Here is a 13602-nt window from a genome sequence, read left to right as displayed (position 1 = left end):
TATGTGTAAAATTATGTGTGTTGATATATCAACTGTCTTTACATGCTTGAAAGAATAAATAAATCAAATCAAATAATGCATTGCAAAAGATAAACAGAGGAGTTGCACTCAAGTGGGAGGGGCTATGTACAGTAGTGCATACTGTATGGATTTGACACATACTACACGTCTTTCAAAGTCCATGTCCCCAGTTAATAACAGGCTTTCTGTCGCAAATTTGTAGTTTCAAAACTCTGGGATAACCCTGATGACATTACCAGAGTTATTTTCTTTGGGCTGGAAAAAGCTCTTCCAGAGCCACAGAAGATTTAAAAAGGTATAGCTGTCATAGGCCACATAGCACTAGTCATTATTAGTATAGACAGATAGGATAACGTATGCATCGGAAAACTATACGACTTAATAAAGGTGTTGTCATGTGCAAATACAAGACATGGAAGAATGGAGATTTCTGAATGATTTAATACCGTTTGAAATACATGAAGAACACCATTAGAGAAACAATAATGAGATACAGGAGTGGACACTGTAATGCTGTTCAAACACACCTTTTAAGTAGAAGACTAAAGAGCTCAATTAAATCCACTGCTCCAACATGTCAGTTAAAACCTAACCAGACCACAAGGAGAAAAGTATAAAGTGCAAAGATGTTACAGTGTGCTGTGAAGAAATTTAGTGAGAAGGTACATTTGTCTGCTTGATACTATGCATGTAGAGGTGTGAACAAGTACATATGAGCTGTATAATCACTTATAGACATTTCCATCAATTGTTAGTTGTGCTTCATCACAACATTGCGTGGGTCTGACAATATGAGTAACTATGAAGCAGCTGGAGCAGCTCTTCAGCAACATATACAATTATTCTAGAAGCAAACATTGATGTGCTCCTCTACCCCAAGTATGTTGATGGCTGTGCCACAATCTTTGCTTTTAAGGAAGGGGATAACACTCAATAGTGCCTACACACTGTGTCAGCTATCAACAACAGCACTTTCTCAAAAACTGAAAAGTTTACAAAAGTAAATGCTGTATGTAACAGCAGTCATTCTGACGTGTCCACTGAAACATAACAAGGCGAAACATCATCAAGAACATATAATACAAATTACACAGAATTGTACACTGTTGTGTTTTAAGTTGTCAACTAAAATATTATTACATAACAACACAAATAAGTTAAGAATCATCTGGGATAACACCCCCTGATGGACACCACCATGTTAAATAATATCTTATCCAGTAACACAGCTTTCTTAAATGAAGTAGAAAGTAGAAAACAGCTACCTAAGTCAAATCATGTACAAAAGAACTGCAGTGCATACATCATATGATCTAAATTAAAAATAGATTGTAAACTGCTACAAAGCAAAATGCACCCAAGATAACACATGCAGTCTTGTTCATTTTGTGTGTCTACTACCGATTTAAATTTCTTTTGATTATCATAAATGTGTAAGGAAGTTCTGAATAAATATCTGCCTGCAATGCATTCCAGTCATCTAAGTGTATTTTATTTTACAGACTGATTGTGCAAATGCAATTCCCGACTTGGGCTCTTAGATTGTTTCATCATATTAGTAGTGATGAATATTTAATTTGTCTTTTTGATTTCAGATGCTGCTACTACAACATTTTTTTTTAGATCACCATCATCTTGGGCTAATTTCCACTGCTTCAGCCAGCTATCTTCAGACCAAAGCACTCCAGTGCCAAGACAGTTAAAACTCAGATACTTGTGTAAGGGGGCACAGTGAACAGGTTTACATTGCAGCCAAAGGCACCATTAGTAGGTCTACATTACCAATAAGGCTCATTTATTATTAGAACCTAATCACCTTTATTTGGCCCAGTATGTTACACACAAGGAATTTGTTTCCGGTACAGAACCGATGACAGCCATCTGCGGCGCCAGCTCTGGCCCTCCAGTCGGGAGACGACTGCTCTACCCACTGAACCACAGTCGCACCTAATTTAATTTAGAACAATCCTTTGCTGCTGACACGTAATTGCTAACCATAATCCAACCTGAAAGAACTGGTTGCTTGCTTCTTTTTTTTGTTTGTTTGTTTAAGGTGTACTGGTAAAACACACTGGAAACGCCCTTAGAAGCGTTTTCTACACGTGTCTCACGCTGCAGATAGAATTCCATTATAATCAATAAATCGATCAGCTACATAAAAACAAAGTTTCTTCCTGATGATCTTACATAAAAATCTTAACGTATGTTAAACTGTGTGTTATTGTGCGGTTTTATTTTTATGTGCACTGATCTTATTTACTCTATTTTAGTCATTTATTGTGATTTTATTCTGCCATGTAAAGTACTTTGGTCAGCTGGATGTTGTTTTTAAAGTGCTAGCTAAATAAATTTGATTTGATAAACTATTTTTCCAGTACACGTGTTGTTGGTCAGTCCGGATTAGATTCTTTGCCCCACTGCTGTCCGACAGAGAGCTGATCTGACAACTTAAACACTCAGAACAAGCCATTCATGTCTCACTTTCAGTGTGGATTGAATGGAATCACACTTCAGTAGCACTTAAGCGACGCTTAGGTCTTCCTTCCAGTGTGTTTTACTAGTTAACTCTGCGATAAATGTCACATATGAGCTGTTCTGAGGATGTGGCCACATACTATAATGTTTAACTGGCTCTGGATTTTATGCAGTGATAATGGCAGTCATACCTAAATACAATACACATTTCAGCATAAATGTAAATGTAAAACATGGATAATTTTTTTTTTTTTTAATGAATTTTTCCTATGGAGATTTACATGGGAAAAAAATATAAATGCTCTTTACAACGATGGTGCTGAAGTATGAGGCTGAAAGTAGAATCTGTGGAAAGTTTAGGATATGATACAGCCTGTGTCCTTCTGAGGCTTCAGATCTGGCTCCTTCATTGGTCTCACCTCTTCCTCCTTGGGTTTGGCCTGGAGTTAAAACAACATTTTGGTTTTGTGAATGTTTGTACTGTCATGCAGTCTACTGCACATTTTGCCTGTGTACCTTTTGATAGTTTGATTTCACCGCCAGGAGGATGCCAGAGAAAATGAAAACCCTGAGCCGTTTCTTTGTTTAATTGATAAAACCAATAAAACAGGATAACGGAAATTCTCTTTTTTCTGCTTGCATAATAAATATTAGTGGATTTTTTTGTTTTGTTTTTCACGTGTAGCTTTGGTCGATTACATTTTCTGCTCACAGAAAGAGAAATGAGAATTAAGTTTTGAACAGATGAATAACCACGAAGATAGTCCAATTTTACTCAATAGTGTCAGAAAAGAGAAATATAAGACATATATTTTCTGTTCCCAGGTGAGGGGAGCGGAAGGCAGGGCTTTCAGCTGACATTGCATCCTATTTCAAAATAAGAGTTTGTTATATCCTAATAAAGATTTCTGTAGCGTATCTACAAATGTTTTCATAACGACCTGCAGGCTGACATCTACTGTAGGCTACACACAGGTCAGAAAGACGCTGTCCCTAAAGAACACTATGGTCAAATCATCAATAAATACTTAATATATGATATTTTGATAAGGTTACACATGATTTGTTTAACAGCTCGTTTTATGATTTAGGCTATGGGCCTTGATACATTTACAGAAATAATGCAACTTCTTTCAGATATTTTACAATATACACACAAATACTGAAGAGGAATATGAAAATGGGATGCATTTCTTAAACATGGGATATAGGGCTACAAAAGGTGCATGTCCAACAATAAAAGATGATAATATACACTCTAGCCTACACCCAGCAACCTGTTTATTAAAATCTAACTGGGAGAACAAGGGAGTAATCTATGAACAAAATGAATTAGAATGCAGCTACGAAACAAATTATGACAAGGAAAATACACGATAAATCAGGATGTATCCTTCTGGCAACAGAGGTGACTGCCATTTAGGCTACTAGCCTTGTTAAAATAGATATTCATCGCAAGAACACTGTGGAGCACAGGTGAGGGTGAGGCATGGTTGTTTACATCACTTGTTGGGGCAAACAGAGGGGTGAGTCAGACTCGCACCCCCGTCCTCACCCTCAACAAAACAAGCACACACAAAAGCAGCCTACACATACTGTGTTACGGGTTTTGGGCTGTAGGCTAACTGAAATTTTGAAATAATATGACAAACTCTTTATTTTGGATGCAACGCCTGTGGAGAGTCCTACATTTTGTTTGCTCTGTACAAGCAGAAAAAAAGATAATTTAAGTCATTTTCTCATTTTGGCAGTAAAACAACAAAATGACTCTTTTTTTTTTTTTTCATTTCGCCTGATGTCCTCTGAGTGGTGAAATCAAAATATCAAAGGGTACACAGACCATGTTTAAACAAAATTTGGGGTGAGCTGTAGTACCTTGTCATTTTTGGCTCCCTTGGTCAGGTCAAAGGTGGTATAGACTTCAGCGGTGCACTGCTCGCTAAGAGGTGGCAGCTCGAAGGGGACTGGCTCAGCCAGGCCGTAGCTCGCCTTCAACTCCAGCTGGGGTGCCTCAGCTGGGACCTTATGGAAGTATCTGAGGAAATATGTCCAGAATTTAAAATGGAAAGCTCAATCTCTGACACTTACACCATAAAGACAATTAATATGTTACAAATGGGAATGATAGCAGCTACATACTATTATCTAAGTTATACTATTATCTACAGTGAAAGCCAGTGGCGTAACCAAGACAAGCTGATGCTAATCAGACGTTATGATTTTCTGAGACAGATACATACAATAGCAAACAAAATCTGTTGTGTTTTACATGATTTGGGCCTGTATTTATAGTGCATCTGATCAGGATAACTTCACTTGGTGGAAATGCATTACAAGTGAGTTTAAAATAAACATGCAGCTTAATACAGGAAGAGAACTGGCATAAAGCACATTACTGAAATGTTTGAGTCTTATTTTCTGTTACCAGCAACTTTGCCAATAGACATAAAGCCTTCACTTGAAGTAGTGTTGAATTTGGCATGTCTGTTTTCCCACTGTCTAAAACTATAAACTGCAACTGTCAGAAAATCTACAACTCTATAATGTCTGCTTTGCAGCACTGAGTGTAGTAAAACAGTGATGTCACACTTGTTCTTAGGAGAAAGATGCAATTCATTACAAAAATTACTAAATACACTTCCTAGTGTTGAGATTTAAGGTATAAAGTTAACTGTCTTGAGTCATTGTTGCCATCAATACTACCACATGAATGTAACTGTGGATTTTTTTTTGCACATCTGGGGCCATATTCGCAAAACATCTTAAGGTTAAAAGTGGCTATTAGTGGCTGAGATAGGAGAAACTCTTAAAAATAAGGGACAGTCAGTGCTAGCATTAGGACTCCTATGTTTTTAGCCAAAGAGCAATTCATAAACCCTTTTACTTAATTTAACTGAATTTGTATCTCTTGTTCTTTCTTGTTATGTAGTGATGAATATTTTATTTCCTGTTAACTACCACAGACTGGTCACCTGTAAGCCAATTCACCAGCGGCAGGGTGGTAAGATAAGATCCTTTGTGAATACAGCCCCTGAACTGTAAATGCTTCCACTAAAATATGACCCCATTTACCACTTTGTCACAGATACAGTACAGATGTTTCCATCTGAGACCAACGATGCATGCAGCATCTGCATCTACATGCATGACTAACTCACATGAAGCCATTTTCTCTCTGGCACCTCTCCAGTGTGTTTTTAATGAGGCCGCCCAGTTTGAGAAAGAACAGCTGCTCTGATGGTTTGGCTGTGGTGCCCGGGCCTTTGGTCTGACGGTACTCTTTACACAACGCCTCGGCACGGGAGTAACCTAAACACAGTAGTCTTTGTGTTAACGCACAAGAAACCCTGGCGGTTGAGGCACAGGAATCAAGTAAAAAACCATAACATGATGATGTGTGCAAAAGATAGTGCTGCAACACACAGGAAACACCTGTGTCATGACCTAGATACGAAAAATTCATTCTGTTTCTACATGTTACTGAACCCAAGTGGGCATATAATATGTTCTATACTGTCTACCCTAAACTTTTATAACTGCTGCTTTATCTACAAACTAATTGGATACATACTGTATAAGGGTAGTTGCAGAGTGCAGTTAACAAAGACATCTTAAATGCATGTATTCATAATACAAACCCCATTTCTAGAAAAGTTGGGACATTTCCCAAGAACTAAAATCTGAGCACCCCAATAGCAGAATGTTTACAGTGCAGCTCACCATATGCCAGGCACCGTGTGTGTGTGACATCAACAGGCATCAACAACCTTTGTTGCAGGTCTCCCCTTCTCTCTCCCTTATTTCCTGTCTGCCCCTCAGCAATCCACTGTCCCATATATATATATATGTGTGCCTTTGTATTACTTACATCATGAGGACCGAAATTTAGTGATTTCCTTGGAAAGTCTACACTTGATGAATGTAAGTCAATGTAAAGTCCCCACAAGGAATGAAAACACAGCGTGTGTGTGTGTGTATATATATATATATATGAAGGCAAAATTCCCTGCAAAACACCTTTAACTAACAAAAGTACACAGAAAAGGTTGTCAGTGTTTTCACTGACCAATTTTAACTGCATTTTGTAAATATAAACAAATTTAGAAATTGATGCCTGCAACACACACAAAAAAAAGTTGGGAAGGAGGCCTGTTAACCACTGTGTTACATTACCTTTCCTTTAATTACACTTTCTAATCATTTGGGAACTCCGGATACTAATTATTGCAGTTTTTCAAGTGGAATTCTGGCCCATTCTTGCTGGACACAAGACTTCAGATGCTCAACAGTTTGTGGTCACCTCAGTCTGATTCTCCTCTTCATGATGTGCCATATTTTCTCAGCAGGAGACAGATGTGGATTGCAGGAGGCCAGTCGAGCACATGCACTATGTGTCTACAAAGCAGTTGTAGCATGTACAGAATGAGGCCTGGCATCGTCCTGCGGAAATATCTACAAACTTCCAGGGAAAAGATGTTGCTTTGATGGCAGCAGGTCTCTCTAAAATCCCATCATATGCCTCAGCATTGATGGTACCTTCACACATATGCAGTTTACTGGTGCTGTGGCCACTGATGCAGCCCCGCACCATCACAGATGCTGGCCCCTGCACCTTTCACTGATAACAGTCTGGATGGGCTTTGTCATCTTTGGCACAGGGAACCCAACATCCATTCTTCCTGAAAACAGGCTGAAGCACGAACTCATCTGGCCACAGAACATGTCTCCGCTGTCTGTCAGTCAATCTGAGATGAGCTCGGTCCAGAGAACTCAGCAGCCTTTCTGCACGGAACTGATCTATAGCTTCCTGCTAATGTGGCAGAGTTTCAGGCTGCAATTCTGGATGCAGCAGCAGACTGTGTTAAGTGACAATGGTTTTCCAAAGTCCTCCCGAGCCCATGTGGCTGTATTCATCACAGCAGCATGACGTTTTCTCGTGCAGGGCCTCCTGAGTGCTTGAAGGTCACACACATTCAACAGTAGTTTTTTGCCCTTGGCCTTTACGCACTGAGATTTCCTCAGATTCCCTGAATCTTTTCATAATATTATGTAGTGTAGATGGTGAAAGACATAAATTGATTGCAATCTTTTGTTGTGAAACATTCCTGAACCTGCTGATTTTGGAAGAACAGAACAATGTTACTGGAATATTCTATAAACTTATTTGTCCTCTGTCCCAACTTTTTGAGTGTATTGCAAGCACCAAATTCTAAATGTGTTTACATTTACAAAATGAAAAACTAAGTTGGTCAGTGAAAACACTGAAAACCTTTTCTTTGTACTGTTGTCTGTTAAATAAAAGGTTAGAGAAAATGTGCAAATCACAGATTTTACTTTTTATAGCATTTTGAAAATATTCCAACTTTTCTGGAAATGGGGTTTATAACATGCTGTACATATTGTACACTTCTGTATAACATGACTTTTACCTGGTAAGCCACAATAGCTGGTGTAATGGCAGCATTGTGTGTTTACTGGTATAGATAACAACAGTGCAATACAATTGGTATGAGGTTAAAAAATATTTTTAACCATACATACACTTTTCTGCTTCCTGGAGAGATCTTATAGCCTCACCACACTTGTCCCCTGCCAGCAGTGTCTGCCCATGATAGCAGTATGCCTGAAAAGAGTGAATGAGTATAATCATAAGGCAGTGTAGGCAGAATAAACTTGAGTTGTCTTTTCCTTTTCTGTCTTTGTACAGAGGAGAATGCTACATTGAAAGCACACGTATGTCCAGTGAAGTTCCTTTATATAAATATTAGTTAACACACTAATAAAAGGCCTTCATTAGTTTGGATTTAGACCTTGTGAACTGCATTGGAATAAGCAGGGACTTACATAAGCCATGTAAAAGTGCAGCTTCAGCTGAAGATACTTCCTCCACTTGCTGCTGCACTCTGGCTCCAAGGTGTTCAGTGTGTGGTCTGCAGACAAATACTGACCTTTAATAGCTTGTTAGAAAATGGAAACTGCTTCAGTACTGACTTGGTAACTGATCTGACACGTGGTTCATATTCTGCAAATACCTATATAAAGATTAAAAATGGGTATTGTAATGTTTTAAGAAATATTCTGTAAACTGTAAGAGAAAAACACTAACCAGCCTTTTGATAGAAGTTTGCTGTTTCGAATGCCAGGGCTGCTACGAGTGTGGCATTGTGCTTCAGTTCAATCGCTCTGGCAATCGTCACTGTAAAAATTAGAAGAGATGGTTAAGAAATGAAATACAAACACTCAGAGAGCACTCAGTACAATACAGCACTCAGAGAGTGCAGGCCTCTGCCAAGGGCCACTCAGTTTCCCCATAATGCACTTGTCCATTGACTGGTGTTCATATAAACATGAGTTCAGAATAAACCTTTCACAGCCAATCCCTGCTCACAATGATTCCATAGCTAATAAAGATAAATAGACCTCTGTAGTCGAGTAATGAGAAGCTGAGACAAGATAAATTGTTAAGATAAAACATTTTAATATGTCCAAAAGGTCACCAGAATATCAGATAAAAACTTCAACAGAATACATATATAATCGAAATGTGTCTGACACACAAGCTACAGTGGCTAGTGAAAAGTTGAGGTCTGAATTAATTGAATGTAGATACCGTACCTTCCTGTGCTTCTGCCTGGCACTGGATGATGTATGTATCAATCACTCTGGGCTCCAAGTCTCTGCCTTTTTCAGCCGGGGTGATGAGGCGAGGAATGTGCACTGCCTGCGAGAAACACACTAATGCATATTACTTGCTTTTAAAAAGTATCTTTTACGTTATTAGTTGATTATTCATATATAACGTTTTCTGCTTGTGCTTTGTGTTTGAGAGTGTATTAATCTGTCTGTGTGCTGCAGGGAAGTAAAGGAAAAGTGTTGTTGTTTCAGGGCATTTAACAAAATGCCCTTGTTATAGCTTTTTTATGTTTTACACCACTTTGCAAAATGGCATATGCATTGTGGTCACTGCAAAGGAACAGAATAAAATGTACTTTAATCAGTGTCAAATGTCAGGAATTCTCTGGACAAGAGCTTGAGTCCACTGATTAGAACACCATCAGACTAACAGCAAATGATCAATCAAAAACTAATTCAAAGGCCTGATGATTCACACAAAACAAATATCAGTGACTGGTGTATTTGGTTTTCATGCAGAGTACATTATAGAAATAATACAATATTAGTAAAAAAAACAAAAACAGGTAAGACTGGGGGTGAACTGGGATCACAGTGTCAAAATATCCGAGTCTACAGCTCAATTAAAAGCTACCTCACCTTGAGGTTTATGAATATTCCAGCAGCAACCTTCAGGCTCCGGTGAACATCTTTAGCTTCAGGCTCTGTTATGCTATTGAACAGGGAAACATAACAGTATCAAATATACAGTATAATAGAGTAACAAAGCCATGCACAATAGTAACATCTTGGATTAATTAACATATGGCTGATGTAACATAAGTGAATGCAACAACATAGACAGGAAAACCACATACTTTTCTTTCCCAGCTAGTCTCGAGGCAAACTTGGTGTACCAGATGGCTACATTGAAAGCCATCGAGGCCAGTTCAAAGATTGCATCCTGCTGGGCACTGGGACGAGAGCAAGGAGAGACAATGAATTATAAAGAATCACACGCTGGGTGTTCACCTTATTGGGGGCAACTGTACAGTTTAATATAATATAATACAACTGTTCTGCCATAAATTCAACTTTTATGAATGCTTATATTTCTTTCTGGTTTTGACATGGTCATAGAGATAATATGTTAAATGTTTTAGCACTGAGGCCACAGTTAGTGGTGCTGTATTGGAGTACATTATACTGATAAGTGTTTCTAATATTCTACAAAAACAATAAATAAATAAATCTGAAACACTCCTCAATATGATGCAGTGCAGTACAACTGCATGTTTAATCTCAGCAGTAAACATATAACTGAACTGACACATTTCTGACAATGTCATTAAAAACTGAACAATGAAATGCACTAAGGTCAGATGTGACACACTGCTATAAAATATAACAATAATAAAGTTCATTCCTGTGTTTTAATACGTTTTTCTAATTGTAAGAAATGATTGATTCCCCACACAGAATTCCTTCACCTTCCAGTACCCATTGTAAACAGATGTAATATGCTGTTAAGAACAACCACCACTAGCTCTTACCTAATGCATCATTGTATCATTCAAATATGACTGAAATTTCTTTGCATGTGATGGCTCTTTCCACCTACTATGGGAATGGAAATACTCATTCTTATCCTTCTACCTTGGTATGTTTCCTTGTAAAGTATCGGTCCACTTGAAGTTCTGGATGAACCTCATCTTGTTCTCCTGTGTAGTTCCATCCAAGGATATGATAAAGCCTATTGTACCATAAAGTAATATATATTAAAAAAAAAAGCAGCAGCTGTTAGATGCAAAGCAAAAAATCAAAAAAGTCAGTGCAGTGTTAGCAGGCAAAGGAAAACCCCAATTACAATCATTCAACTGTGTTAAATAACAAAGTGCATTTGACTAATGAATGCTTACAAAATAAGTATGCAATTACATTTTTATTCAGTGTTTTTAGGAAACGTGTCCCTCGCCCAAGCATTTGTGCGGACATACTTCAAAACCACCTCCATTGTGCCAGTGCCGAAACATTCCACCCCAACGTGGAATGACTACCGCATTCTACTGCGCACTCAGCACTGCTGTTATTGCACTTCTGGTAATCTAATCTAATCTAAAAACATTCCATGAACAGCATGAGTTTATAGTAACTGGCCTGCTAAAGGAAAAACAGATTCATTTGTTGATATGTACTGTATACATACCTTGCAAAAGGGAGAAGTATGCATCTGTGGCACTTTTCATGATCTCAGGATTGCAGGTAACATCAGTAAACATATCCAACAGTCTCGCCCTGGTCGTCCTTAGATCACTGAACATGTCAAACCATCAACTGCTGTTAACAGATGCTCTAAATGATGCCTATTATTACAGCATTCAGAGTGATTATGAACAGCAAAGCATTGCCAGCTTGTAAGACAAGTAGGTGACAATGATTATATTGACAGCAGTATGCCATTAGTACCATCATTACATTATCTTGACCTATGGTAAAAATAACAGACAAACACGATGTATGTATATATGTACATCTTTAGCTTATATGTATGTATATATGATTATGGTCACAGTCCACTCAGATAAAACTGTTCCCTGTATATTGAGTGGAGATACGACATACTTGCAAATCTTGTTGGCAGCGGGGCTCCCTGCAACTCCATAAAAATTAAACGACACCGGAGCTGTTGCCTTCAGTGGGTTTCTGTGAAACCAATGTGCCATCCTGTGGAAGAGGACACACCTAAAGAGGGTAGCAAAAGTATAGCATGACAGACAATGAATGAGTTCTGTTTCTGGTGTTAATACATTTTGGATGTATCAGAATGGATGAGCTCCGGAACAGCTACATTTAAATTAGATTTTTATTGACCAGGCAGCATTAGATAGCTTTTGTGTCATCTTGGCTAACGTCATTTTACGCTACAACTAGCTAGCGGTTGTGTTGACACACTTGCCGAACAATTTGTGCCACTTTCCACAGTTGCTGCAAATTTGATAGAAACCCCCCGACGTTACTTTGAGTTGCTGCGAATGATGCTTTGATAATCTGTTTGTCTAATTTAACATTAGGCTAAAGACAATTACGTAAGCTACGGGGAGCAACAGCTAACGGCTAAGTATGGCTACACCTACAAACGTAAACTGAAACGGTAGGATTACTGACTTATTATACAGCAAATAAAAAAATAAATTGACCATTTAAATGTGTTACAATTTTACCATTTACCTGCCGATACGCTACTAAAGATTTGATGTTTGACAGTCCTTATGGAAAGTCTGACACTGTAAGTTACTTCCGGAAATAAAGACGGAGCAAAGCTGACCAATGAAAGCACACGGTTTTGGTCACATGACGTGTGACTTGCCATACCTCAGATGAAGCTTCTAGCAGGTGTATTTTTGTTTGAGTGTATACTGTTCAGTGGCTGAAACGGGCCTAAACATGTCATTAAATGTCTATTTCTAACAGCACTCTGAAATTCTATCTGGACGGAGCGTTTTGTCGTACTAATTAACTTGATGTTTTATTAAAGAGCTCTCATAATTCCCTAATAATCTCTTATATGTAGCTCCTGAAACTATGAAATATGGTGTTAATTATACTATTGTTCTCATAATGATTTAATTTGTTTTGCTGAATTCATTAGCAGTTACAGACTTTTCTAAAAATTTCCTTAAAAGGCCTGTTAAAATCATGAATGACTGGAAAACATGTTTGTATCTTTAGGTACCAGTTATCTAATGAGTGAAAGGCTCGATAGCCAGTGGTATTAACTTGAAGTGTTCCCAGTGAGCCCTGTTTTAGTTCTGACCTATTTATACAGTTATTTCCAGGAAACCTTCCCACAATCACAGAGTTAGGTCCTTTCATCCGTGACAATGGAAGAGCAGTTACGTTTACAAAGAGCAACTTAGTTTATTAGGTCACATTCATTTCACATTTATTAACTATAAATCTCCATGAAGAGCACTGAGGTGAACCAGTATCAGGTTAAGGCACTTATCTAAGGCCAGGGACACCTGGTACATGCAAGATGCCACAATGATGAAATACATGAATTATAATACAATTATTGCATGATGAGGATTTACTTGTGAAATTATCATCCACATTCCATTTTCACTCCACATATAACACATAAAGACACCATAAAAATAAAAAACTAGGAGGACAAACAGGAGTCTCTAGCTTTGTCCTAGGTCATACAAGTACTCGTAGGTCAACAACAATGCTGCCACTGTTCCTTTAAAAATCTCTTTCGGTCAGCTGGAAGGCAATAGCAGCAGCATCAGCATCAAGCTTGTGGTACTTGGTCAATGATGTACATTGTAAACAGGCAAATTCAGCCATAGTGGGATATTTTGCAACTACTGGATGAAAGAAAAGAACACATCTGTTCTTCCTTTTTCTAAAATCTGAATGCAATTCATTTTGTTTAAATGTGATAGTTACACCCCAAAATCAACATTAACAAAGGTGCACAGTCTCTGA

The 13602-nt window shown here is 38.1% G+C and overlaps 1 protein-coding gene across 3 annotated transcripts; it reads right to left on the bottom strand.

Moving 5' to 3' along the window:
- Positions 1–446: 446 nt before the first annotated feature.
- On the bottom strand, positions 447–12453 carry brox (BRO1 domain and CAAX motif containing). Of its 3 annotated transcripts, none has more exons than XM_020617007.1 (13): positions 12337–12453; positions 11731–11850; positions 11315–11421; positions 10765–10861; positions 9987–10082; positions 9769–9841; positions 9112–9217; positions 8603–8692; positions 8341–8426; positions 8038–8119; positions 5655–5805; positions 4372–4531; positions 447–2936 (listed from the first exon to the last, which is right to left on the bottom strand). In XM_020617007.1, the coding sequence occupies exons 2-13, from the start codon at positions 11829–11831 to the stop codon at positions 2853–2855; spliced, it is 1233 nt and encodes a 410-aa protein (XP_020472663.1). In that variant the 5' UTR covers positions 11832–11850; positions 12337–12453; the 3' UTR covers positions 447–2852. The 3 variants fall into 3 exon arrangements, with proteins under 3 accessions (XP_020472663.1, XP_020472665.1, XP_020472664.1); XM_020617009.1 differs by having other exon boundaries at positions 11731–11832; XM_020617008.1 differs by lacking the exon at positions 12337–12453 and adding an exon at positions 12065–12191.
- Between the last annotated feature and the right edge of the window lie 1149 nt (positions 12454–13602).

Source organism: Monopterus albus, unplaced genomic scaffold, assembly GCF_001952655.1.
Source record: "Monopterus albus unplaced genomic scaffold, M_albus_1.0 scaffold182.1, whole genome shotgun sequence".
In the NCBI taxonomy this organism is placed as follows: Eukaryota; Metazoa; Chordata; class Actinopteri; order Synbranchiformes; family Synbranchidae; genus Monopterus; species Monopterus albus.
The sequence above is the reverse complement of the archived record's forward strand: the minus strand, read 5'-3'. Positions and strand labels throughout refer to the sequence as shown.

What these genes read in the sequence shown, in the direction of transcription:
- brox (XM_020617007.1), bottom strand. Translation starts at nt 11,831, where the DNA reads ATGGCACATTGGTTTCACAGAAACCCACTGAAGGCAACAGCTCCGGTG. An exon ending in ATACTTCTCCCTTTTGCAAG is followed by an intron (nt 10,862 to 11,314) that starts GTATGTATACAG and finishes ATGGTACAATAG; the next exon opens with GCTTTATCATATCCTTGGAT. An exon ending in GAATATTCATAAACCTCAAG is followed by an intron (nt 9,218 to 9,768) that starts GTGAGGTAGCTT and finishes TGTTTCTCGCAG; the next exon opens with GCAGTGCACATTCCTCGCCT.